Here is a 24,816-nt window from a genome sequence, read left to right as displayed (position 1 = left end):
CGGCCTTCATTCCTATTCCAGGGGAGAGAAAGTGCCAGAGGTAGTTTTCTGTGAAGGATGAAGGGCTGAATAGGATTCAGGTCCCACAGCATTTTAAACAGGAGTAGCTAGAACCAGCCTCTGTTACTGGTCTGATCTTTATAATAAAAATACAAGAACTGAACAATGAAAATGCCTCAATAGCCCTAACGAATCAGTAGCTGTGGGAGAAAGGAGACAGTTACCCATACAATTAACAGACAAAATGGGTGTAGTAATCTCAACACAAGAATACGGAAGAGATCCAGACTCAGCTCTGCAACTTAGCAATGCTTTGCAAACCCTTACAACCACAAAGAAGGTGTACTGATACTGGTAGTAGAAGAGGGCACTGAGAAAGTGGTAAGTCTCATCAAAAAGGGAAGGAAGTAGGAGGGTTGGTACTGACGCCGCAGAAGTCCCTTGCTGTAGGCAGGCAGTGGCTGCACCACCTGTGCTGTTTGTAGGGTCCACAGTTATCGTAAAGCTCAACCCCTTTGCAAAAGTCTGCTCCTTCTAGTTTTCTCTTATCAAGCCAAAAAGCCTCCCTCAGAAGGAGCTTCTTTTTTTGTCTTCTCGTGATGCCACCTAGTGACAGTTCCCAGCCTGTTCAGCTTCAGCTCAGTACCTGGTTCAGGCCCTCAGAGCCACTAAGCCACCCCAATTTTTGCAGAGGAAAGGATGGTGCAACTGATTGGGGCCAGCGATTGACAGGAATTATGTGATGCCAGCAGGGAGATGGGCAGCTAGAAAACAGTTTGGAAAGCTGTACCAGAGGCAGCATTTGGACTAGCGAATAGCTTAGATAGAAGGTACTGACTTTGCAGCGTAGAGGATGACAGCTATTAGGCAGTCAGGTTACAATACAAAACATTCAAGGGGATCGCTCTTCAGAGCTTTTTGATAACTTGTCATCCCTAGAGACAAGGGAGAGAGGAAGCGAGACCAACTACAGAGCGCTGCTGGATGTCTTCTGAGAAGCACAGCAAACTTTCAGGATCTCTGTTTCCACCCCCAACACTCTCCCCAAAGAAGCACACCGACCCACACTGATGTCACCTTAACCAGAGCCGAGTGTTTAATTGATTGCAAGGGAGTGACAACTGCACAGTGGTTGTGCTGGAAAGATACCCACTGCGCAGTGGTGGTACGGAGTCTTTAAAACAAAAGTAAAGAAGTGGAGGCAGATCCATCTCACAGAGTACAACAAAAAACAACTTACGCATCTGGGGATTCCGGGGGCAGCATTAGAAATAACGATACCTCCTAAGGACTAGGCCTGAGGCATCTCAGCATGACCAAGATGAAGATTTGTCAGCACAACTGACTCCCCAACATCAGTACTTAACAGCAGGCAATGGATCCAAGGTTTGTTTTTTATATATATATATTTATATTTATATATATAAAGCGCCTATCACCATATTGATAAACATTCTTTGGAACCACTCTGATGGCAGAGGTAAGAACAGGAGTCAGCCTGTTAGTACCTCAGCACTTCTGTTTCCAACCAATTTAAAAAAAAAAAAAAAAAAAGCCACAAGACTTTGCTGCCAGCCTGCCTGGCTGGTATTTAATACTGCTACTCCATCAGGGTTGGAGGGAGACCTATTGTGAATGGCAACAGTTTGCACTGTGACTTCTCCAACTGTGCTGCAGACCAGCGCAGGTGTCGCAGAAGGGCAGTGGGACATGAAGGCTCAGACCCGTTACCAGTCAAAACGTCTCAGCAGCAGGGAGCTCCCATCAGGAGAGAGCAAGCAAACTTTGCACACAAAGCTCTCGCTCTCTGTGCTTAAGGCTGCGTCAGTGACTTCTGGACTCTTCCCAGGTTTCAGAAGATCACCAGACGGAAATACATGTCAGTTATAAATATATCATGTCAGTTGCATGGGATGGAGTGGGGTGCAGGGAGGGGAGAATTTAGAATGGGGTGCATGGAGGAGAGAAAGGAAAAAAGACATCTTACGTTTCCAGCACTGGAAAGAACAGTTTTGACCTCGCACAATAAGTCACTGGACCTTTTCAATAGTCTTATCTGGCTTATGCCCCATCATCTTTAACACATCATCAAAGGGAATGTTGGCTGGCAAAGGGTTAAACAATCCCACACAGTGGAGAGCAAATCTGCAGTCTGCTGGGAAGGACCCCACCACATCACTGACGATCTCAGGATCCAACTTGAAGGAAGAAAGCAGCTTCTCAGTCTCACACATCGCTCAGGGCCTGGAGACAGACAAAGACAAAAAAAGTGTCAGGATGGACCTGCTGCAAGTCTACCAGTCCTCAAGAGAAACATGGCTCTGAAACACAACCGTAGCATTTGCCTTCGTTCCTAGGACATGCTGAGGATGTTTTTTCTGGAACCTGCAGTTGCAACTCAGTTAGGAGATGATGGAACGATGCAGAACACAGACCATCCTTCAAGAAGGCAGACTGAACTATGCTAGAGCATCCTTTCTTTACCCGCTGGTTTGTGCTAGAAACCACAAACATGTTTTATCTATGACTTTTGGAGCTTTCTAGTGGGAAACACCAGTTCTGCAGGTTCTTGGGCTTAGTTTTGGTAGGTGAAGTAGGAGTGATCTGCCATCAAGGCACAGGACATCAACCCACAGAACAGCTCCAAACTGAAATCTTATCTTCCCAGGGTGACTCATACTCTGCTGTGTCATACAAACTGCCGTCCTGCCCCAACTTGCCCACAGAAGCCTTCAGGGCTGCAGGAAACCCTCAGTCCTAAATAAACCCACTCCCGCCAAAGAAAAGTCACGCCTCATCCTTCATGGAGGAATAGCAGCGCAGCTTCACTTACCTTCCGTGCAAACTCTGGCAGAATGAAAGCCGCCCGATGAATGTCAGAGTTGTAGTATTTCAGACTCCTCTCCTCTACTTGTTGCTGTGAGAGCTGCTGCACAGGCTCCCGGAAATTTGTGTTCTGCAATAAAGAAGCCAGGTAGCTTTTGGGTAACGATCAAAAGGCTGTGTGACAGGCATCCTGACTGATGGCAGAGAACCAAGAGGACTTGCAGGAAAACAGATGACTTTCTGTTCTAGTATGAGGTCAAAGGTTCTGCACAGCTCCAGCCTCAAGGGCTGGAGTTTACACTCCGAACCCCGTGTGACTAGCCCTTATTCACAGATGTCAGCGTATGAGGTCAGACTGCATGTGAGCCATGTGCCAGATGAAGCTGTCAGATTGTGCCCGACCATCTAAGAAGCAAAGCTTTTGCTCTTTCAGAGCAGAATCCATATCTGTGTTAAGTCAGGCACAGTGCATGCTGCCAGCACCCCAGAAAAATACAGCAGCAGCAGCGCCGCTGGCTCCCTAAAACAACGCGGTAGTTGCATTACAGGCTTGCTGTAATGCAGCAGATTGGGAAGAGAACAGACCTCAGTGGTCTGACACAGAGGTACCAGCCCATGTCCTAACACTGACTCTCACTTGGAGGCCTCTGTACGAGCCAATTACCAGTTGCAAGCTTATTCTTATCGAGCAGATGCCCGCTTTATAACAGCCAGCATCAATAAGCCAAAGCCTTAAGAGAGACTGGAAACTGGTAGTGGCTTCCTCCCTTCCAACTTTGTGGTCCTGGAGAGAAAACCATGTCCTTTTCTAAGGCAACTGGTTACATTACTGGCCAATTCGCACTTCATACAGCACTGAGCAAGCTGCATTGCAGCTCTGGGGTCCTGAGCTGGTGGAGCTGGGCCCCAGCAAGAGCGTAGAGGCCCCACAGCTGGGAGAGCTCAGTGCCACAGCTCAGGCTCTGTAAGGGACAGCCTGGGGCAGGCTCTGCGGGTGCTTTCAGGGAGTGGAAAAGGGCACTTCAGGTGCCTGAAACTCACTGGGTTCTTGCTGCAGAGCATGAAGCCAATCTGCCCGCTGGGATATGTGGGGATGGTGCAATAGGCGTATTCCACAACAGGGAACAGAGACTTGCAGAACTGACGCATCTCCTTAATGAGATCCAGGTGCAGCCACTGGCACTCACCTACAGGGAGAAAGAAAGACAGGATGCAAGGTGAGAGCTGCCCCTCTTCTCTGCACAGGCCTGTACCAGGTTAACAGTGGCTCCAAGTCCAAACCTGCTCTACTCCGCACAGCTCAGGTGGTTTCAAAGGCAAGATAAGACCCTTACACCAGTTTTACTAAGCGCAGTCCAGCAGTTAATGAACTGACGTATATGGATCAAAACCGCTCCTGTATCTGGGAGCTGAAATGGATTTTACTCCCTGCATCATGTCTCCCAATAAGAGAGTCCCTTTGTGCCTCACACTTTGCATGCAATGATCTGGCATCAGCCTCCGCCCAGAGACAGCATCCTCACCTTGGCAGCAAAGAATCCCATCTTCTCGCAGGGCCGTCTTCATCAGCTGGTAGTAAGATTCTTTGAATAAGCTTTCTGCAGGACCTGGGAGAAAAGGGAGTAAAGAAATATGTCTAGAGGCAGACTAAGATGGTAGGCTTCTAAGTTTTTCAAATGCCCAGCCTGCACAGGGACTGCACTGGAAAAGAGACATTTCAAACGGCTTTTTAGTGATCACAGCAAAAAGTTTTGACCCTGGGTGAACCCCAGCCTGCACCTAGCACAGCAGAACCGTCAGTATTTTAGCATTGCTCGATAACAAGCCCAAGAGCCCAGGATCTTTATCAAAGAAAGTCCTACCAGCTGCCTCTTGCTTCAGTAAGCACTTTTTAAAACTGAACTCCTGCTCTAAAATGCCTTTTAGAGATGCCTCTTTCTGTGTTGACTATGGCAAGAGTGAAGGTGACTCAGGCAGTCATAGTTAGGTCCCTAAAATGAGGTGCCACAACTACATTTGGTCCATCTCTACCTCAGTTTTCCCCCTTCAGAAATACAGCAACCTCACTACAGCCATCTTTAGGCTAGGTAGCTACACCAACAGCACGTGAGCCACTGCTTCATTAGCGGACACGTGCAAAGCTGTCTTTGCCAGCACGGTGCTGTATCCTCCATGGGATTGCTGGACTCAAGGATCAATTCTGCCAGAAGCAATAGCTGCTGAGGTTGAATTTTGAGGAGAGAAATGCGACAGCTAGCTTGAATACTTGCTAATACAATTTCCTGGTCTTCATCCTTCCCTTTCCCTACCAAAAGAACCAGGTCAGTGACAGCCTTTTCATGTGAAAGGAGCCCGAGCAGGCTGGCATTACTTCCAAGAGGTAGGCAGAAGAGAAAAGGAGGAATGTGGAAAGGAGTATCCTTTTATGTCTAGAATTCTTACCCATGGGGTCAGACGAGTCTGTGATAATCACATCAAAGGCTTCTTGATTTTGTTTCATGAACTCAAAACCATCTCCCACGTGCAAGGTCAGCTTAGCGCTGGAATACCCCACTGCCATCCCTGGGAGGTATTTCTTGGATACCTGGATCACATCCTGTAACACAGAGAACACAAGTGGGTCGGGGCGGGGGGGGGGCTACAAGGAGCTACTTCTCAGGCTACTGTGCAGCTGCAGCTGAAAGAACAGCACAATGAGTCATTTCCTTCCATGCCTTCAGCACAAGTCCGACTTGCTAGCTAGATCCTCAAGAGCTGTCAGCATCTTCAGCCAACAAGCTACACTCAGCCCTTTCCTACGGCCTCAGGGTTCAGTGACACTGTTGGTCTGTCCTTGCCAAACTCAACAAGAAGAACTCGGAGCTTCAAAAGCTCCCCAAAGAACTAAGAGAATACGATTACAGATCTGACTGCTCTGTGCTCCTTTTCCCTGCAGACGTCACTTGCAGAGGTGATCTTGGCCAAAGACTTTTTTTTTTTCCTTCCTAAATAAAACCACGACAGCAGGTTTCTGGATGCAAGATGAGAAACATTCCCACCTCTGCTCTATAGTCATTATATCAATCATCCCATAAGATACAGTTTTCTCTCTAAAAGAGGCCCGGCAATTGTACTGAGCACTACCAGCTTCTCACAGCTGGCAGAGACAAAAAAAATACGCTGGTGTCAGGCAGTGCTTGTTCAAAACCAGGCACATATGCCTACTTAGCTTGGAAGACAAGGTACACAGTCTCATGTATCAGCATTTCCCATTCCTAACAAAGCCCTGCTTTGAGGAGACAGCAAAACTTTCTAAGAAAGTAAAATATCCTCACAAACTGACTAAGAGAAGGAGGACCAGCCCATCTATCACGGAAACAAGTATCTCCCACTTATTTCCTGCTTTCAGATGCAGGAGAGGGCTTAACAAAGCCACCATCCTCCTCTGGCAGAAGCAGAGTTCTGTTCTGCATCAGGGGGAGAGGGAAAAGCACCACCTTCAGAAAACCAGAGCTTTCCTCCTCTAGATCCCATGCTTGGCCCACGCTGGCCTGGAAGGGCCTCTACCCTATGTGTGTGGAAGAAATCACATGCAAGAAGCATCCAGCTGCCACGTAGATGACTTGTAAGGCAAAGAGGTGGCGCTGTCAGTGTCACGCCAGCAGAACCGGCAGCAAACGCGCCTGCTGCTGACAAGGGGCAGCAGGTGAAACAGCAGCTCCCGTTGATGCTGTGAAGCAGGGGCTGCCTTTGCTTGGGCAGCCTGCCCCCTCTGAGCGAAGCCCCCGGGACACCTCCACCCAGCTCGGGGAGCCCAACGCACCTCATCAATTTCGCACTGCACCACGGACTCCACGGTGGGGTGTTTCACCACCTCTCGCAGCACTCCCCCGTCGCCGCCGCCGATGATCAGCACCTGGCAGACAAGAGGGCAGAAAACCGGCCGTCAGCGGTGGGGACTCACAGGGGAACTTTCACGGTGAGGCCCAACGTGAAACCCCGCAGCTGCCCGGGCCCATCCTGCCCCGGCGCTTAGCAATGTGCTCCGGTGGCCCACGAGGGCTCTGTCAAGCGCCGACGTGCGCCAGGAGCGACGGCCGGAGGAGCCGGTGGGGAGGCCGGGGGCCGGTCTGCGGGACCCAGGGCCGGCCGGGGACGACCCTGCGGAGGGGGCCCGGGGACGACTCACCTTGCGGGGGTCGGGGTGGCTGCAGAGGGGCAGGTTGGCGATCATTTCCTGGTAGGAGAACTCGTCCCGCTCCGTGCACTGGATCACCCCATCCAGGACCAGGACGTTGCCGTAGGTAGTGCTGGGGCAGAGCGGGGAAGCGGGGTTGGAGCCGGCCCGGGACCGGGGCCGCGCTCCCCCGCCCCCTCCCAGCGCCGCCAGGCCCCGCCGCATGGCGCTGGGCGCCGCGCTCTACCACCCCCCGCCTCACCGCCACCGCCGCCTCCCCGGGCCGCCCCCCCGGCCGGGCCGCACCTGCGGAAGACGAGTATCTCCTGGTAGCGGGAGCGCTGGTGGTGCAGAAGCTCCTCCACCTGCAGCGACATGGCCTGCCCCGGCCACAACCGGCATGTCTCTCGGAACCAGCCCTCCCGGATCAGCGCCGCCGCGCCGCCCTCCATCCCGGCCCGGCCGCCCCCGGCCACCTGCGCCGCCGCCGCCGCCTGACCCCGCCGGCGCGGGAGCCCGGAGCTGAGGGGGCACGCGCAACCGCCCCGCCCCTTGGCCGCCAGCGCGCGCGCCGCCGCGCCCCTATTGGCCCAACCGCTTTTTCGCCGCGCCCCCATTGGCCCGAGGCGGCGGTGACGCAGTGCCAGCAGGGTAGGCAGGCCCACCCTCCCCCCCCCCCCCCCCCCCCCCCCCCCGCCCCGGGGCCACGTGGGGCGGCGCGCCCGCTGCGGGGAAAGGGCGCGTCACCGCCCCCCCCCCCGCGCACCTCCCCGCTTTTGGGGGAAAAAAAGTCTCGTTTGGCTGTTTTAAAGGTTAAGACGTCAAAAGCAGATTCCTCCCGAGCCTGGCGCCCTCAAAAAAGGTGCGGCGAGCAACGGAGTGAAGGGGGGGGACTCACCAGGGTTACGGCAGGAGCGCCCCAGCGGGCGGTGCGGACCCAGAACAGCCGCTGCCCGACGGCAAAACGGTCTCAAACCGCGGGATTCCGGTGCCGCGGCTCCGTCCCGGCCGCAGGTGTACCCAGGTGAATGAAGCAGGGATGCGCTGGTCGCTTCCATTAAAGGCGTTGTTAAAGCCCGTGGCAGGAAGCTGCAACTTGTAAGGGAAAGCGGAAACAGACTAAAATTGCGATCATCCTTTAAATGTCACTTGGTGTGGAATTTTAAGTAGAGGTCTTAATGAAACTACAGAAATTTTAATGTCTCCACAGCCAACGGGGCTTTTGGTAAGAGTTAGTTATCCCTCAAGTTGCAGAAGTATCCTTAGTGTGACGCTAAGGGGACAGGCACAGGCAGCCCCTGCGAACGCACTCACAGACAATTGCTGTTTAACTGCCTCCTTCCAAAAACATTCTCCAATATTCAGCCACGCCGGTGGATTTTATGAGCAGAAAGGGACTCTGTTCTACCACTACAATGCTGCTCGGCCGGCACGCTCATAGCAACATACCTAAGGAGGAAAAACGCTCCTCTGTTCCCTTCCCCTCCCTACTTCCCAGAAATAGGTGAAGAGACTGAAAACAAACAAGCAAGCAAAATCCCAAACCTGGTCACAGTCTTTACAAAAGAAAGCTTCGGGTTAGGGAAGTTTTCACCAGTACCCACTCAGTCCTCGCACCCAGCCTAACAGTCAGAGAGGTAAATTCTGTCATTGCCAGCATGAAATGGAAAATCATCAGAAAAGGAAATCACAGAGTAGAGACAAGGCCATTGGGAAGAGGAGCAAGATCCATTGGTCAGCTCAGCGACCAGTAATCCAGGAAGGAGCTCTGCCACTGGTTTTAACGTGGCTTCAAGCAAAGTCCCATCAGCCCTACCCTTCGGTACTCCCCACGGTGAAAGGGGAATGCTGCTCATCTCTCTCACGGCAGCGTTACAGCCTTCAGGTGCCAGCATTTAGAATAAGCTCTGCCATCCATCCATCCAGTTATGGCCTGATACTCTTTTTACAAAGACTTTAAGATAACTCACTGCGGGTATTTAAAACCAGGAGATGTTAGCACAGCTGTACCGATGTTCAGTTGCAGCACAGAACCTCACTGGCTTTCCCCAACCCAATATTGCACTCTGTGCTTTTACCTTCTACCTAATGCTACTGCTTTCACTCTATGACTTTGTGGAGACACTGGTCTCTGATCCAAAAAGTACCCCAACTCTTTTTTTTCCCCTCCTTAAAATCTTTGCTTAAAAATACACAAACACTGCTAGTGCAACACACTACTTTTTCCTATTACCTTGTCTTGTAAGAGATGAGCTGTGCAGTTCGATTTGTAAGCAAGGTCTAACATAAAATACAGTCTGGCCTTATTTCCTCCTCCGGACTGCTGGGGTCTGAGTCACATCTACTGAATCTCTCTTATTTTTGCACTGGCTTTAGAGATGCCAAGAGGTTCCTCTCAAACTCCACTGACATGCTGGTCCCAGACTTCAAACAGCTCCAAGAAGTGACAAGTTTAGCCTAACTGTGTTTGAGGACACAAGATAAACTTTCAAAATTAGAAACAAAGCAACACTGTGAGTATAATTAGAAAAAACCCCAATGTGAATATAATAAAAGTGAAATCAATTAAGATGGTTTTCCTTTTGGGAAAAAAAAAGGATTTTAATGGGTTTAAAAACATTTCTGTACAAAAACTGCTCAATGACCGGTATTTGCCTTCCCATGGTGACAATACTTCTGACTATTGTTTTCTTCAGCAGCAACTCCCACAGGTCCTGTAACAAGGACTATCTCTTCGGCCAGTGGTGCCTGGAACCCCTGCAAAAGACAGTTACAGAAAGACTTTAACTCTTGCTCTACATTCGCTCAAGACTGAAAACCTACGATAGGTTCCAACGATTCTATTGAGAAAAGGTCGTGATGCAGCAGAACCCTTCTCCCTCCAAGGCTGCCCTTACGTAGTGTTGCTCTTTATGGCTAAATAATACACAAGGATCACGCCTTGTAAACTACGCGTTAAGTACCTATTCAGAACAAGAATGTTCATATTTGGCAGTACTGTTATTTATCTTCCTCCCAAGCTAGGCAAAGGTTCTCCCCACCTCTACCTATCTTTGTGGTCAAGAAAGCGACTCCCACATTTATTAACACAAACTTTTACCTCAACATTTCAAACCTCCCAGCCAGACTTGTCTTTGATTGCATTAATCCTGACTAAGCTTTCTTCCCCCCCCTCTTTTTTTCTTTTAAACTGACGTCAAACTGTGATGCAACCTCTTCCCATTAAACATGCGCTTAAGCTCCCACAGCAATTGAGGACAATAGTTATGCTTTGCCCATAGCTCCGGGGCACAGGCGTGAAAACACTCCACCAGAGCGATGAGAGCAGGCTGACAACACACCTCTCCGCTTTCCCCGCCAGGTAGGACATGCTTCTGTTTCCAGACTGTTGAAGTTTGTTAGCTCCAGCAAATTTCTGCACAGAAGGAAAAAAAAAACCAAAAACACCACCACCACCACAGTGAGGTACTTGCCAAATACAGTATATTCCATGAGATTCATGTGCTGTCAGGTCCCTCCAACTTCAAGGAATGCTGCTCATTTACACTGTGAGCTTTACGTCTTAGGACTTTACATGCCTGTACACAGAGTGCAGCTGAACAGGTGCTGTCCTACTGGTCTAACTGTGACATTAGGCATGATACTCCACTGATGACAAATCTTACCCCTCTAGACAGAAAGATCTGTACATGTTGTCCCAAATTCACCCGTCGGTTTCTTTTTTTCTCCCAAAAAAAGTTTTAACTGACACAGCAAAAGGACTGCACAGGAAATGGTTTCCTACACTATCAGGCATAAACTTGTTCAGCTTCTAAAATACAAATTTTAATGAATATCCAAATGCTCGCTGGTACCCTTTGCCCTCCAGTTAAATCTGCAGGAAGGCAGCATGCACAGCAAAGAGGCTGAAATGCAAGAAATGAGCTTCAGAACTTAAAATTCATGCTTGAGCACCCAATGAGTTGACGCACGGGCACCCTATTACTTCATGCTGACATCACACATCAGCACTCAAACACTCCACACATGGGCACTATGCAGGGTGTACAGCGGGGGGTTTAGGTAACCCAGGTCTGCAGGGGGGACACAATGACACAGGAACCGCCCTGTGCTGGTCACAGGTTTCCCTAAGTATATGTTTGATTGTTTATGCTTGCTTGCTTCTCTTCAATCTCTCAATTAGCAATAAATAAAATACAAATTCTCTGAGCTGAGACTGTTTTCCTAATGACTGCCTGGTGGAGAACGTGGGCAACACACAGAGCTGCCATGGCCTGAAATCACTGGACTGACCAAGGTTTTTGAGAGCACCTTGAATATGGTATTGGGAATTCGTGGTGTTGTGCTGTGGCCTAAGTGTCATGCCTGTGATATATGGGGGCGTAGGTGTGAACAGTGTATGAAGAGGTGGGAAACAACAAGAGAGTCTGAGGGGCCCCCAGAAAGCTCCTCCTGAATGGGAAGAGGCTAAAATACAAAGTGTGAGCTCATGATTGCAAGCGTCACTCTCAGTACCAAGTGCTGTTAGGGAACATTCTGCAGATCCAGAAAAAGTCATCTTCCTTCCCCAGCGAGTCCCCAGCTGAGTACGTGCTATCACCAACATTTCTGTTCCTTCATGACATGCCCGTACCTTGCCTGCATAAGCTTGCTTGGCAGGATCGAATTGTGGCGACTGCTTCGATTTGCTGCTTCCTAAGGGAGAGAGTAGAGAAGCTGTCACTAAAATTTTCCATAATGAACAGCACATTCCATGGTTTTTCTCTGATGATAAGGAGGCTTCACTGCAGTCTCCCACATGCTAAAAACCAGAACAGTCTCTTAAGAGCAGGAGATGCTTTTTAATAGATTTTTTTTGTCACAAAGGAGTCAAATCTCCTTTGCCTTCTAGTTGCTGGGATCCAATTAAACAGATGACTTTCTCTACAGAGAAAAGAAGCAAAATTTGAATCCACAATCCCCTTGGCTGACGATTTTTGTTTCCAAATCAGAGAAGGGATGCCAGACTGTACGTTCCCCAAGTTAATTTCTTTTAGTATTTCCCCACTGCTAGGTAAGTGCATTGTAACAGTTTGCACTGCCTTGGCACCTACATTCACACACAGCCTTTTTGGGGCTCAGCTGGCAACATTTTCCACACCCTGCAGCACTCTCGCAAGAGATCCAGATCTTACCCGCAAACACTTTGAAGTTGGACTTGCTGTAATCAAAGGGGGTAAACTGCTTCGGTGCTTCCAGCTCCTCTGGTTGCTGGGAGGCTTTTGGCCGTTTCTTCTCTTGTTTTGGCAACTCTGTTCCTGTTTCACTCATGACCCTCTCCCTTTTCTTATTAGCTTGTTCCTGCTGTGAAAGCAACCCACAGAACAGAAACAAGGACAAGTTCAGGAAAGGAGAATGAAACATCTCTGTGTAGGCATGAACGTCAGCATGCAGATGAACTGCCCAATGAACCTGGGCCACAGTGACAGCTATTGCCTGTTGCAATAATAGTGTGGGGAGAAAACACTGTGTTCTTCTTTGGGCCTAAATAGCTTTTTTATTTTGTCTCACAGCAGGGACTTTTCAGAGGAAAAGCCAAGTTGTCATTGCACAGGATACGAGAGGCTGAGATCTGCTGTGGCCCCACAGGCGGGTTTGGGGGAACCTGGGCAAGTGAGGAGCAGAGAGGTGCAGAAAACATTCCCTGCTGAAGATATGGAGGGATGTGAAGATTTGCACAGCACGGCTGCTAGCAGCCTGCTGCTGCACACAGGGCAGAATCGCAGAACTGCTACCAGAAGACCGTCATTCAGGTACTCCAGACTTATAGGGCTCAGGGTTTCACTCTGAACTGTGTTATGAAGCTCAAAAGGGGCAAAGGCTGGAAGTAGAGAATTCAATGACATACCATAGCTTGCTGACGAACAGACACAATATTTTCTGTTGCCTCTTTGTACACCTTCTGTGCTTGGTCACGAGCAGCTATGGAAACAAACAAGCATTACCTTAAAAAGGAGGAGTAAGTTACCCAGGAGCTTGTAGCAAGTCTCAAATAGAGTACAATCTTTGTCAAACAGTCTATGTGCATTGGGAAAAGCACGTTAGCCAAGACATTGAGGAAGGAAAGAATGGCTGTACCTGACTGCTGGGCTGCTTTCTTTTTTGTTTCATCCTTGGACTCCTTCTGTGGTTGTGTCTGACTCATCAACTTCCATCGATTGCTGATCTGCAATGAAAAAAAAATTACCTGGGATCACTTTCTTTGAAGTTTTACGGCAAAAGTGAGTTTATAAACTTGCTACCACACGCTGTTCTTCATTAAGAGTACAAAAGATCAAATTGGATTGTAAAAGAGATTAAGATCTGCTGCACCAGGTAAAGTAAAACCGTGTGCTTTAAAAGTTCTGAGCTACAAACAAGCCACGAGAACAAAGGCAGATACAGACATCAGTAGTAGTTTGCAGCTTTGACAGACATGGAATATAGAGCGTAATGTCTCCAATCCCTTGGTTCTTCAAAGGATATGAATGCTACAGAAACAATGAACTACAGATTCAGAAACATGTCAAGTTTCTCAAAACTTCTATTCTTTTTCTAAATAATCTACTTATTTGTTTCTTTTGTACCACTTGGCAGGAAATTTTAGCACAAGACTTACTTCATAAATTTTTGATGACGGGTCAAACTTCGCAGATTGAGAGACATAGGCAGGGTTCTGTTCTGAAGGCAGGTACTGTGGAGAGGAAAAAAATGTTTTGCTTTAAACACAACACATGGCATTTAGCTCACTACTAAAATGCTACTTAAAATGTTCCAAATCAAAAAGTTTATATTTAAGAAACATTGCACAGATAGATCATCTTTTGGAAAATTAAAAGTTACCATAGCTACGACCAAGAGAAATGTTAAAGAAAAACCTAAATAAAAAACCCCCAAAACCCCAACCCACAACCACACACCAGAAAAAGTTATTTCCTAGTAATTTGTCACTCCAAATCTACTACAAAGTATGCTATTGTTCTTCTGATTAGAAGAGTAAAATCAGCTCCCTTACTCTAGCCATAAAGTAGAGATGAAAATGTGATGCAAATTAAAAAAACCTCAAACTTGATTAAAAAAAAAGAACAGTGAGAAGTCTGTTTACTATGCAGAAAGACATATATCTAAGAGGCATTTCAATCTGTTTTGAAAACAAGTCCACACGTGCGTGCTTTGCAAGAAGGACAATCTCTCGATTCCAGTAAAAGAGCAGCAGCTGATGCTGTATCAAGCTCTTTCGGAATCGCCTGGAAAACGAGCTCAGAGCATCCTCTGCACTAGGTAGTTTCTGAGTCCCACTACAAATATGTATCGGGAACTTTTACCATTCTAAATGGATTTTCAAAGGACTCCATTATACGCTGAGCTTTCTGCTGTGCAGTGGTTAAAGTCTTCTCATTTCCTTCATCTTCATCACATTCCTTAAAAAAAAAAAAAAAGGAAGAAATATTAACATTAATAACTTTTGGGTTGGCTACTGCCTTTTCATGCGTGTTATTTCTCTCTCTACATGAAACTCCACTGATGGCAGTAACCCTCCAGAGAGATGTAATTAACTTGCCGGCCTCCTAATCCAGTTCTCTTGGTTATGCCATATGCTTGACAGGAAGCCAGTATCATTTCCATGCATGTCACACCTTACTATTTCTTGCGACACTCTCACACAGTTTTATCAGATCATTGAGTATGTTTTCTAATACTTAAATATTGACACTATCGCAAACATGTTGCTTACACTGAATATGCTGACAGTGGCAGTAGCAACAAGACATGATGACTCTGGCTGAACATCCTGAATATTCATTGTCCGCTCACTGTCTGAAAAGAGACAGCCATGTTCCAAAACTGGTGCAGGCTCTGCATGAAAAGAAAAAATTTTTATTAGATACTTGTATATTTTACTCCCTTTCGTGTAATGAGATTTAAACAAAAAAAATCTTCAGGGCTGCTTACTTCCACATCTCAAAGCCACTAATAATCATGTCATGATTAGCACAGTTTTTAGGTTAAGTCCAAATTACCCAAGACAGAGTTGTTCTGAAAATCCATAGGAATCCGGGAACTGTCATGTGGTCCAAAGAAGGTATTCTCCAGCTTCTGCAGAGAGATTCAAATTACAAACCCCATTAATACACTACTCTATGAATCTGTATATGTTTTAACATGTTGCAGAGACACATTAATGAAAATTCAAGTAGTGTGAAATTCAGAGACTGAATGTTCTTAATATAGCTCACCTGCCAGAGCACATTGCAACTGGCATCAAAAGGATATCTGTGCAAACACCCACTGGCTAACGGAGCTGCTTTACTTCATACATATGAAGAGAGTAAACGAGTCAGCCTTAGAAACTCACCTGAAACTTCTCTTACAGATCAGTCAATATAGACTAACACACGTGAAACTGGACCAGCAGCCAGAGTGTTTGCTGATGAAGCCTTAAGTGCTGCTATTATGCTGCTTTGTAAAATACCAATTTACAACTGGTAATATTACGAGTCTAGCACAGAAAGTTAACATTAAGCTAAAGCGGAGAGACCTATAAAATGTGAGAGGATAAACAATTTGCTAGAGCACAGACTTTTGCTAGATTTATTTCTAAGTTTAAGGCTTAAGATGTTAAGTAACAAATATTATGTAAACCATACCTCAGGGTTGGATAGAGGTGCTCTTTTCTTGACTGTCACAGCAATCTCTGACTAGAATGGGAGAGAAAGATAAGTCAGTTAAATGCACCTGCCCTGTTCTTCTAGGTCTGCCTCCTTATCAACCTTTTCAACACATTTATTACATTTAACTAATGAACCTCTTACATCTAGGCTTTTTTTGCTTCACCATTAGCTGAAAATATTTATGAATCCATTTACATGGCCAACAAATTCCACAAGGTCCAGCTGCTCCTCACACAGGCAAACCTGATGTGCAATGTATGACAGACAACTGCGCCCTGTTCATTTTACTGCTCTACTTCTCCAGGAAACCACACTGCCCGTAAGCCAGTGCACAGCAGACAACAGTTGCAATGTATCTTTGAGCTCTACTACAGAACACCACATTCACAGTGTTCAAAAAGCAAACTTCAGCATACATATCATCACAGGTCACCATTTAGCCGCAATCCCTGGCTTAAGGAAAGCAAGTGATGAGTCTCTTGTGTGGTACGAGCTACTCCTACCTTGAGAAGAGGCATCTCCCGGGCCTGCTGAATGAGAAGATGCAATTCATTAATCTGCTGGCGAACTAGTGGTGGGATTGGATTACAGCAAGCAATGATGCCCTGGGGTTCTCTAAAGAGAGATGAGAAAAATTCAGTGTGCTATATTTACGGCCGATATCTTAGGCATTTGCATTCAAAGGACGCACAACCAGATATAGCCACAGTCCTGACTGTGAAAGAATAAGACAAGTCAGATTAATCTGTCAGAGTTTATTCTCTGTGATGAAAAATTCTGTACCAGGTTTGTGCAGATAAGGAGGAACCATTAACTCAGCTCTCCTCTCACTTATCTTTTCTGTGGTCTGTCTGTCAGTCCCCACCTTAATTTCGTTCCTTGTTCGTAATTCATCTACGGAATTTGAGCCCAGCAGTGAATTTGTGTTTAAAGATGCACTTTTACTATTCTCAAGTATGGATGTTAGACAATGAGTGTCAAGTGTTTGAGGAAAATGTTGCATCAATAGGGTGTTTTAAGGGATCTGCCCCTTGCTCCCTGCCCAATTCTTTTAGGAACTGAAAAAAAACCCCTCAAATAAACGTTATGGAGGAACTTATCCCTCTCTTGCCCTATAATACTGTGGGAATCTCAGGGGGAACGTGTGACATAGAGCAATACAAAGGAATGTGCTTTATTAGTGGAATAAAATCAGAGAGAGATACATTCTCAGAAGTTTGTAGCCTTCCGAAGGAGTGTTGCTACTTATTTCTTTTCCAAACTGAACAACTATAGCAGTATTGAGTGCTGGAAGAAAGGGACTGACTGCAGAAGTAATTACACACTAGGAAATGACTTGCTAGATATTAAAATCAAATGAGACTCCTCAAGGGTGAAAAAAACTTACTTGGGAAGCTCCTCTGCTATCTTCAATAGCATATGATTTGGTAGCACGTATCTACAACACAAAGAGGTGGTGTGAATGTAACACAATATTAAAAACTCTTAAAAATACCTTCAGAGTGCACGTCTGCCCCAATTACAGGTCTGAAAAGATTAAATCGGTTAAAAAGAAATTAATTAGGGCTGATATAGATACCTGTAAGAATTTAGTGCTAACATACCAGGACTTCCGTGTAAGAAGCCACCTGAGGTAGTACACTAATTTCTATAGGTAAGAAAGTGGTTCCACCTTGCGGGGGGGTGAGGGGAGGGACACAATCCAAGAGACTCATCGAAGTATTAGGTCAGCGTCTATAACAAAGACTTCCTACCCTGTACTCTCATCCTCTTGACGCGCCATCTTGTCTCTCCATGCAAACAGCAACCTAAATGCTGCCAGCTGCTGCGTGTTGAGATGTTTTTTCTGCCTCCTGTAGAGCTCAAGGTAGGATTCATCTGAAAAGAGGGGTTTGATGTATTTCTGGACAGGAAAAAATGAAACACTCATGGTCAGTATCAGATTTGTGCTTTCTAGTTTGCCTTGCTTCACCGAGACAGACAGAATCTCCCAGACACACAAAGGAGACCAGTAAATTATGTTTTGGAGCTTTTACCCTAAAGTGTTGGTAGGATCCTATCCCTGAAAAACATATACATCTCATCCATTTTTAGGGGAAATCCACCCTCACCAACTCCAGGAGCAGCTTTAGACATCAAATGTCTTCAAGATTTACTAGATTAGACAAGGCCTACTTTCATAGACGGCATTTTCCACAGGCACAATATAATCATCTCATAGGCTTTGAACTTCTAGGAATGTCCAGTAGAACTGGAAATGTAACACCTCTCTTAGGAAAGACACACCTGAAAGCATCAGGAGGCCAATGGGTGCCAGCATTCAAAAAACAGCAAGAGGGCATCTGAATCCAAGGATTTTAGGCAGTGAAACAAGTGACTGCACGCAACTGGGTCACAGTTTATACAGCTGTTTTCAGATACACACAGAGGAAAAACCCTATGTCTGCGCAACAGATATAGAATAGGCAAAGGATTTTCTGTCCTACTAAGCCCATACTCTGATCCAGGTAATCCAACAGGTGAAGCTTTACCTTGAGGCAGATGTCCTTGCTGCGTTGCCACACAACCTGCAGCTGAGTGGGCTGCTCATTCCCTTTCTCCCACAGCGCCTCCCTCACTTTATCATAGATGTAGAGCAAGTAATGAGTGTCATCACGGGCATACCGAATCATTTCTTCTGGCAAAGGGCTAGAAAAAGAGACAAAATGACGCTAGTACATTTCAGTTGCCCCGCTAAGCCATCACTTTGCTCTTGCAAGGCATATTAGGGCAAACTGCACGTAAAACACACTAAGAACTAATACAGAAATTCTTCTGTTTTCTTACTGAAGGATTTGTTGGGTCAACAGCAGTAACAAGCTGTCCACTCTCCAACTGAGATGGCATCTTGTTCATATGCTGGAGAGCAGGATTGCTGTGTAGCTACAGCACTATAGTCAGATGGCAGAACTGCTTGCTATGGTAATTGTCATAACTCTTCCCTCTCTGCAGAGCCTACATAAAGTAGACCGGGGATCTCTGTGGCATGCAGGGTCCATCTGCATAGCCAAGCTTATTGCTCCAACAGCATCCTGCTCTTCCTAGTGCGGATGACTGAATGCTTTTGTAGGGGCTCTAGAGGAGCAAATACTAACTTTCTTCATAATACTGCAGTGGTTCAGCACCGTTCCTATGAAGTGAGCTTTTCCAGGAGCTTTTCATTATTAATTTTCCCTGGTCTTTCCAAAAGAACTCATTTTCTAAAGAAACACGGGAAAATGTAACACTCATAAAAGAACTTAAAGCACAGCCAGCTAAATGTTGTGCTTGTTCACTTTAAGACTAACTTACAACTATGGGGCTTGCAACTAGAAACATGCTCCTGCTCTAACAATACAAACAAGGATAAGTGCTACCTTGCAGCTCCAGCCCATTTAAGGGGTCAATTTTTACCGTATCCTCCAGTCAGCCAGCTGGTACTGCTTGTCAGCATCTACATTGCAATACAGCTTTAGCAAGTGGTCCAAAGAATGCCTGCCAAGATTGAGGAGACGAGCAGCTTGGTGAGTATCAAACATGTTCACCAAGTACAGACCAAAGTCTTTTTGCAGCCATTCCACATCTGAATCGGCACCATGAAGGACCTTGAAAATCAAAAAAAATTTGTGAATTGTATGAAGAACATTTCTACTCCAGGCTGGCAGTGCTGTAGTTTCACATTCATGTGTCTAGGACTGTATTTCTTTTCTCTCTGTCCTTCACTGTTAAGTGCAGAACTACTAAGTGAGTGGACTTGGCAAGTAACTTCCCACTTACATCAAGGAAACAGGCACATGAACAAATTACAATGAAAGCAGAGCCAAGTGACCAAGACAGAGCACACAGCATGCTTTTAAATATAATGAAGCTTAAACTAAGGGGAAAAAAAAGAAAAAAAAGTATTCTCGTGGTCAACTGGTGAATATGGGAGCTGACCTTCACAATTGCAGGGTCTGTGAAGGTCTCGTTGAGAATGTTCATGTCGCTGCGCAATTCCAGTGTATCAATAATGAAGTCTTCTGTTCGGGTGGAAATCTGCATCAGACACGTCAAGCCCAGGAAGCTCCTGTAGGAATGATGCTGAAAAACATGGAAGAGAGATGTAAGCTAGGATCCATTACAGAAGTAATACTACAAAACAAACAGCACTCCAAATGAAGGAAGAAAAAGTAACGGAGGACTTCTTAAAGAAAAAGACAATTGGATGAGCAAAGTTTTCTCTTTGCAGTCACTAATGTAACATAAAAATACATCATATGAATCGAAAGAAAATAAATTTAGTATGAAGTGTGCAGTCAGTGCCACCATTGGAAAACTTACAATATTGACACAGTTTAATTCAACCTTCTAGATAATATCTGACAGGTCAGGGTCGTGAACTGTCCTTTCATGTCAGAAAGTACAAAAAGCAGGAGAAAGAGAACACCACAAAACAGACTAGAAGAACACAACGGTATCCTGGGTACTAACAGTTCACATGTAACTTTTAAACAGAAAAGGCTATTTCATTACCTCTAAGTCCAGTGCAAATTCTTTACAGTTCATAAGCTTTTCGTTTAGATCTACCAGCTCATCCAGTGTGGTGATAAAATGACAGGGTGTTTCCTTGATGGGCCTGTACATCTGGCAGAGCAAATTATTAGGTATGGTATGTTCTCAGTCAATTCCCACCCCTGACCTCCACCCTCAATTCTGAAATTCGTCAAGTATAGCTGGCTGTAAATTAACGTGGACACCAACCTGGGGTTCTGGTTTCTTGAGAACTCCATCTGGTGGAGAAAAATGCTCCAGTTCATACTGGTAAGGGTGAGCAAACCTGTGGAAATTAGGAAGACAGGCACAGACTAAATTTCAGTCATCTTTATGCAGCCAGAACACAGAGATTTTGAGAACTATGGCAGTTTCCCTATCGAGTAGAAATTTTGTCTCTTATTAAGCTTAGGTTTAAAATAACTGCAGATGTCTAAAGCAAAGCACACACAACATAGTGTGTGGACACAAACACATGCAGAGCTGTTACACATGAATAGCATCAGCACGATGGGACCATACAAGTGCATGTTCACCAACGGTACTCCAAGAATCTTGCTGTCAGTTTAATTTCTTACATGTCTTGCTCAGTTTGCTGTGTCCTCTGCTGGTGTATGAAGTCTGCCAAAGCAGCTGGTACATCCAAGTCTTCAGGCCGCTCCTTTCGTTCCCGTCCACTTTTTGTGAGGGCTGAACAACCAATATGGAACAACTGGACTGGGTCCCACACATAACACGTTCCCAGCCTACTACTCTATTCCCTCCACCCACCACAAGATCCTATTAAAATTGTAAAGTATCAAAAATCTTAACAATTTAGACCTGCAGCTTTTGCTGTCGGCAAGATTTCTGGCTGCAATGACAACTCAGTTACTAGGTTTTACCAGGCTGCTGTTAAACAAGATGAAAGGTGGTTCTGCTCAAAAGCTTGGAAGGAGATTGAAAAAATCTTCAGAAAAAAAAAAATATGTCAATCATTCCCAGTTACTAAAAGTACAACTGCATCAGTGCAGACTAAGGATGAATCATCATCATCAGAACAACATGTTGCCGAGATAGGATGTTACGCTGGCGGCTTTGACAAAGCACCCAAAGCAAAGGTAGGTCTAACCATACGCCTGGCACTCCTAAATAATTAGAAAGAAGTATCTATAAAGCGAACTAGACTAGTCAAGACCACTTCTGGAGCCAGAGTGACTCTACCACCACTGAACATGCATGACTAAAGAGAAGCAGCAGAGTATCTGTTTGGAACAGATTATTTACTGTATACCGACAAGAAGATGCTGTATGCTGACCTACGCTCACATTGCACGTATGTAAACAGCAGCATCACAGAGCTCACTGCACCCAAATGGTCAACATCTCCTGCTGTTACTTGCAGTCAATGACTTCTCCTCTAGACTGTGAGAGCACATCTGTGTCAAATACTCTCAAGAGGTTACCCCAACAAAAAATAAACCCCTTACCTTCAGGCAAAGGTTTCAAAGCATTGGGCTTGATAAAAAGTTTAGGTACAAAGGGAGTGTTGGAATTGTCAATCTTTTCCCGAAACTTAAGCTGTGGTCGAGAGATATTCTTAGCATGAAGCAGTCGGAAGGTTTCAGATTGAGTTCTTTTGTGAGATTCTCCCACCTGTTTAAAAAAGGTAAACCACAAGTAAAACTCACAGGACTTAACAGATGTTCAGAGCTTCTTTTACTCAGCCTGACCCAATATTCAGAGGAATAAAGTTACACCCCAAACTCAAAAGTGAGTCACTCTTTTGCAGTGAGTCCAGAACCCAAGAATGAAAGTTCGCTGAATCAGGATCCTGAATTCATATGAATAAGCGAAGGACAGACTGTTATATACATGAAACTGAAATGGCCATAGAAAGCACACAGAATCCAAAACCAAGTTTGACTAAACAGGAAAAGGAAAAAAGAGGGAGGGAGTTAGGACATGTAAAAAAGTGTGATGGAACATTTAACCACTCGACTCCACTGGCAAATCAGTAGTGCCGATGCTGGCAAAAAAGCTAAGATAACACATCAAACAGAGTGCAGAGGCCTCACCTTGCGGTTCCAGCTGGAAATGATCGTCTGTGGGGGCTGTAACCCAGCAGGGAGGACCGGTTGCTGGTTTTTTTTCACTCCCGCTGCTTCATCCAGTAAAATACCCTAAATTCCAGAAAAGCAAGGTGAAAATCAAACATCTGTTAAATTACCATGCTCAGCCACTCTAGTCAGACTGAATAAACAAAGTCACACAGGTGGATATCTCCATAGCCATTTCCCCCAAATTCTGAGCAACACGAGACAGACAAATGTGGGGGGAGTAGGAGTATGTTGACCATCAGGGGTAGGAAGAGGTTCCTACTCTATGAATTTACAGATCTGTTCTCAGGTTGTGAGGTTCTTGTGCCAAACTGTATTTAGTTTCCTCACAAGTCACATATTACCTTCCTTCCCTTTGGGGCATAACTCATCTGCCTTTGTTGCTGTGACCAATAGTCTAGCACATGAAAATATTTTTAAAATAAAAAGGAACACCATCAGACTGAGGAACCACTAAATGTAACTGTAAAAGCACTACCATTCAAATATCTGCAAGGAAAAGAAAACTTGTGAAAACTGAACAATCTACAAGAAAACATCCAGAAATAATCTGCTTACCACTCTTTCAAGAATGATGTCATTGGAGTCAACCAGCATATCAAATTTATCTTCCAACTCTGTCACTTTGCTGCGATCTTTCACATAGCTACGGCAGCCATGGTATTGCATCACTTTGCTCATGCTTGTAAAAGAACAGTACAGCTATTAGCAACTTAAAAGCAGACATGCTGAATGCTAAACTGTCCAATTCTCTTCAACTTTCTCCATCTTCAAAGTTTGAAAATAAATCAAATACAGTACCTGTTGATAATATCATATGAGTAGTGAATAGACATCTACAAAGTATTGTTAGAATTAATTTCTTATGAACAATGTGACTTCTTAAATAGATCGCCTAACACGTTTTATATCAGCCTCTGCTCTCTGTACAGCCCTTTATCCAAATCATTATGAAAGGCCCTCTTTAAATTTGTTACTTAAACTGTCAAGTGCTAGAAAAGTATCTAAAATTAGGTATGTGAAATAAAACATCTTTTTATCTACAGGAAGTTTGGATTGGAAGCTATTAGCAATGGCCCAGAGAAGCAAATGCATCCTTACCAGTGAAGGAGATGGTCACCCTGTGTTTCACAGTACGCGCGGAAGCCAGGGAAGCTTCGGTAGAAGTCATACTCATCGCCAGGCTGAGGAAGCCCATTAGATGCCTTTGTTGCAGCTACCACTGTGCCAAGAGCATACTGTGCAAGAATACCATGTTATTAGCACTTTTTTCAGTATGGGATACTACGTGCTAGAAGTGCATTTTGCCTAGCTGGTTTGAACCACGTGTTTCTAACACACAATATCACGGAGCGTTTTAACACGAGTAAGTTTACAGTCATTTAGTTCACACTGCCTATTCGGAGGCCTTTAAAACGATGAAAGTTTAATAACGAGACTTAAAACTCAGTCTAGTATTTAAGGTCTGAAAGAAAGCTTGTTAAATCAGCAGGAACACAGATTATTATTTTATTTTTTTTTAATATAAAAAGCCCCCTGCAACGCTTCCTGCTTGAGAACTGGCAGGCATCCCCTCTCTTGGAAGCAGCAGCGGCGTGCACAGGCCAAACACAGTGCAGCTGGTGCTGAGATCTGGAACCCAACGGGCGATGCCCATCGCCACAGCAACGGCCCTCACGGGGGTCCCGACTCCTCCGCATTTCACATGGGGGAGGCCGCAACATCCCCCCCTCACGGGGAGGCGGCCCTCACACGACTCTGCTCTGGGCAGCAGGCCCGAGCCCGGGGCGGCGGCAGGCCCCGAGGCGCCGCTCTGCTCCCCAGCACCCCCGCGAGCGCTCACAGGGCGGGGAGCTCCTCACGGGTGGCGGCCACATCAGCGGGGGTCCCCCGGCAGCCCCCACAGACAAGAACTACAGCTCCCGCCATGCCCCGAGCAGCGCAGGGCACGCCGGGAGCGGTAGTGCGCGGCGCCCGCCCCGCTTCCCCCCGGCCCCGCCGTCCCGCACCTTGACGAAGGCGTCGGCGTCGGCGAAGCCAGGCAGCACCGCCGCCGCGCTGCCCCTCTCCGCCTCCGCCGGGGGTGCTGCCGCCTCGCCTCGCCCCTCCTGCCCGGCGGGGCTCTCCGCTGCCGCGCTGCCGCTCCCCCCGCCGGCGGCGGCCGCCATCTTGCCCCCGCAGACACGCGACGCTGGGACGCTCTCGCGAGAAGGCGACGGTGGAGGGGCGGGGAAGGGCGGCGGGCACGCACGCGCACGGGGAGGGGGCGCCAGGGCTGCTCTCTAGCGCCCCCAGGCGGCGTGGGGGAAGAGCCGCCGGGTGGGAAGAAAGGGGGGGGTCCCCGAGGTGGGGGGGCGGAGGGACACCCCTCTGGGCTGCAGGGGGGGAGACCCCGGCCCTCTGCCCCCGCCAGCACCCCCTCTTCCCACGGAGCAGGCCCTGGGAAGGGGACAGGGACATTGCCACCCAAAGCCCCTGGCTGCCGTCTCCCCGTTCC

General features: G+C 46.6%; 2 protein-coding genes across 3 annotated transcripts; both read right to left on the bottom strand.

Moving 5' to 3' along the window:
- Window positions 1-1,073: 1,073 nt before the first annotated feature.
- On the bottom strand, window positions 1,074-7,544 carry SRM (spermidine synthase). The gene is made up of 8 exons (XM_063353726.1): window positions 7,289-7,544; window positions 6,995-7,115; window positions 6,629-6,721; window positions 5,269-5,422; window positions 4,350-4,433; window positions 3,868-4,013; window positions 2,834-2,956; window positions 1,074-2,244 (listed from the first exon to the last, which is right to left on the bottom strand). The coding sequence occupies exons 1-8, from the start codon at window positions 7,432-7,434 to the stop codon at window positions 2,227-2,229; spliced, it is 885 nt and encodes a 294-aa protein (XP_063209796.1). The 5' UTR covers window positions 7,435-7,544; the 3' UTR covers window positions 1,074-2,226.
- Window positions 7,545-7,886: 342 nt separating this feature from the next.
- On the bottom strand, window positions 7,887-24,511 carry EXOSC10 (exosome component 10). Of its 2 annotated transcripts, XM_063353893.1 has the most exons (25): window positions 24,329-24,511; window positions 23,421-23,557; window positions 22,878-23,001; window positions 22,278-22,382; window positions 21,690-21,855; window positions 20,799-20,910; window positions 20,431-20,506; window positions 20,203-20,313; window positions 19,627-19,770; window positions 19,105-19,295; window positions 18,204-18,360; window positions 17,427-17,575; window positions 17,060-17,110; window positions 16,176-16,287; window positions 15,649-15,699; window positions 15,022-15,097; window positions 14,736-14,857; window positions 14,326-14,421; window positions 13,620-13,694; window positions 13,100-13,187; window positions 12,870-12,943; window positions 12,157-12,325; window positions 11,616-11,677; window positions 10,324-10,397; window positions 7,887-9,739 (listed from the first exon to the last, which is right to left on the bottom strand). In XM_063353893.1, exons 1-25 carry the CDS (start codon window positions 24,485-24,487, stop codon window positions 9,709-9,711), a joined length of 2,712 nt encoding a protein of 903 aa, XP_063209963.1. In that variant the 5' UTR covers window positions 24,488-24,511; the 3' UTR covers window positions 7,887-9,708. The 2 variants fall into 2 exon arrangements, with proteins under 2 accessions (XP_063209963.1, XP_063209962.1); XM_063353892.1 differs by lacking the exons at window positions 7,887-9,739; window positions 10,324-10,397 and having other exon boundaries at window positions 10,405-11,677.
- Between the last annotated feature and the right edge of the window lie 305 nt (window positions 24,512-24,816).

This window comes from Chroicocephalus ridibundus, chromosome 16 (assembly GCF_963924245.1).
Source record: "Chroicocephalus ridibundus chromosome 16, bChrRid1.1, whole genome shotgun sequence".
NCBI lineage: Eukaryota > Metazoa > Chordata > Aves > Charadriiformes > Laridae > Chroicocephalus > Chroicocephalus ridibundus.
The sequence above is the reverse complement of the archived record's forward strand: the minus strand, read 5'-3'. Positions and strand labels throughout refer to the sequence as shown.

Excerpts from the sequence above, each read along its gene's own strand:
- EXOSC10 (XM_063353892.1), bottom strand. The coding sequence starts at position 24,487 with ATGGCGGCCGCCGCCGGCGGGGGGAGCGGCAGCGCGGCAGCGGAGAGC. Across the intron at positions 15,098-15,648 it reads CACCTCTATCCAACCCTGAG|AAGCTGGAGAATACCTTCTT; the intron begins GTATGGTTTACA and ends ATCTCTCTGCAG. Across the intron at positions 12,326-12,869 it reads CTGTTCGTCAGCAAGCTATG|CAGGAACAAGCTAATAAGAA; the intron begins GTATGTCATTGA and ends TTGCTTTCACAG.
- SRM (XM_063353726.1), bottom strand. The coding sequence starts at position 7,434 with ATGGAGGGCGGCGCGGCGGCGCTGATCCGGGAGGGCTGGTTCCGAGAG. Across the intron at positions 7,116-7,288 it reads GAGATACTCGTCTTCCGCAG|CACTACCTACGGCAACGTCC; the intron begins GTGCGGCCCGGC and ends GCTCTGCCCCAG. Across the intron at positions 4,434-5,268 it reads AGACTCGTCTGACCCCATGG|GTCCTGCAGAAAGCTTATTC; the intron begins GTAAGAATTCTA and ends CTTTTCTCCCAG.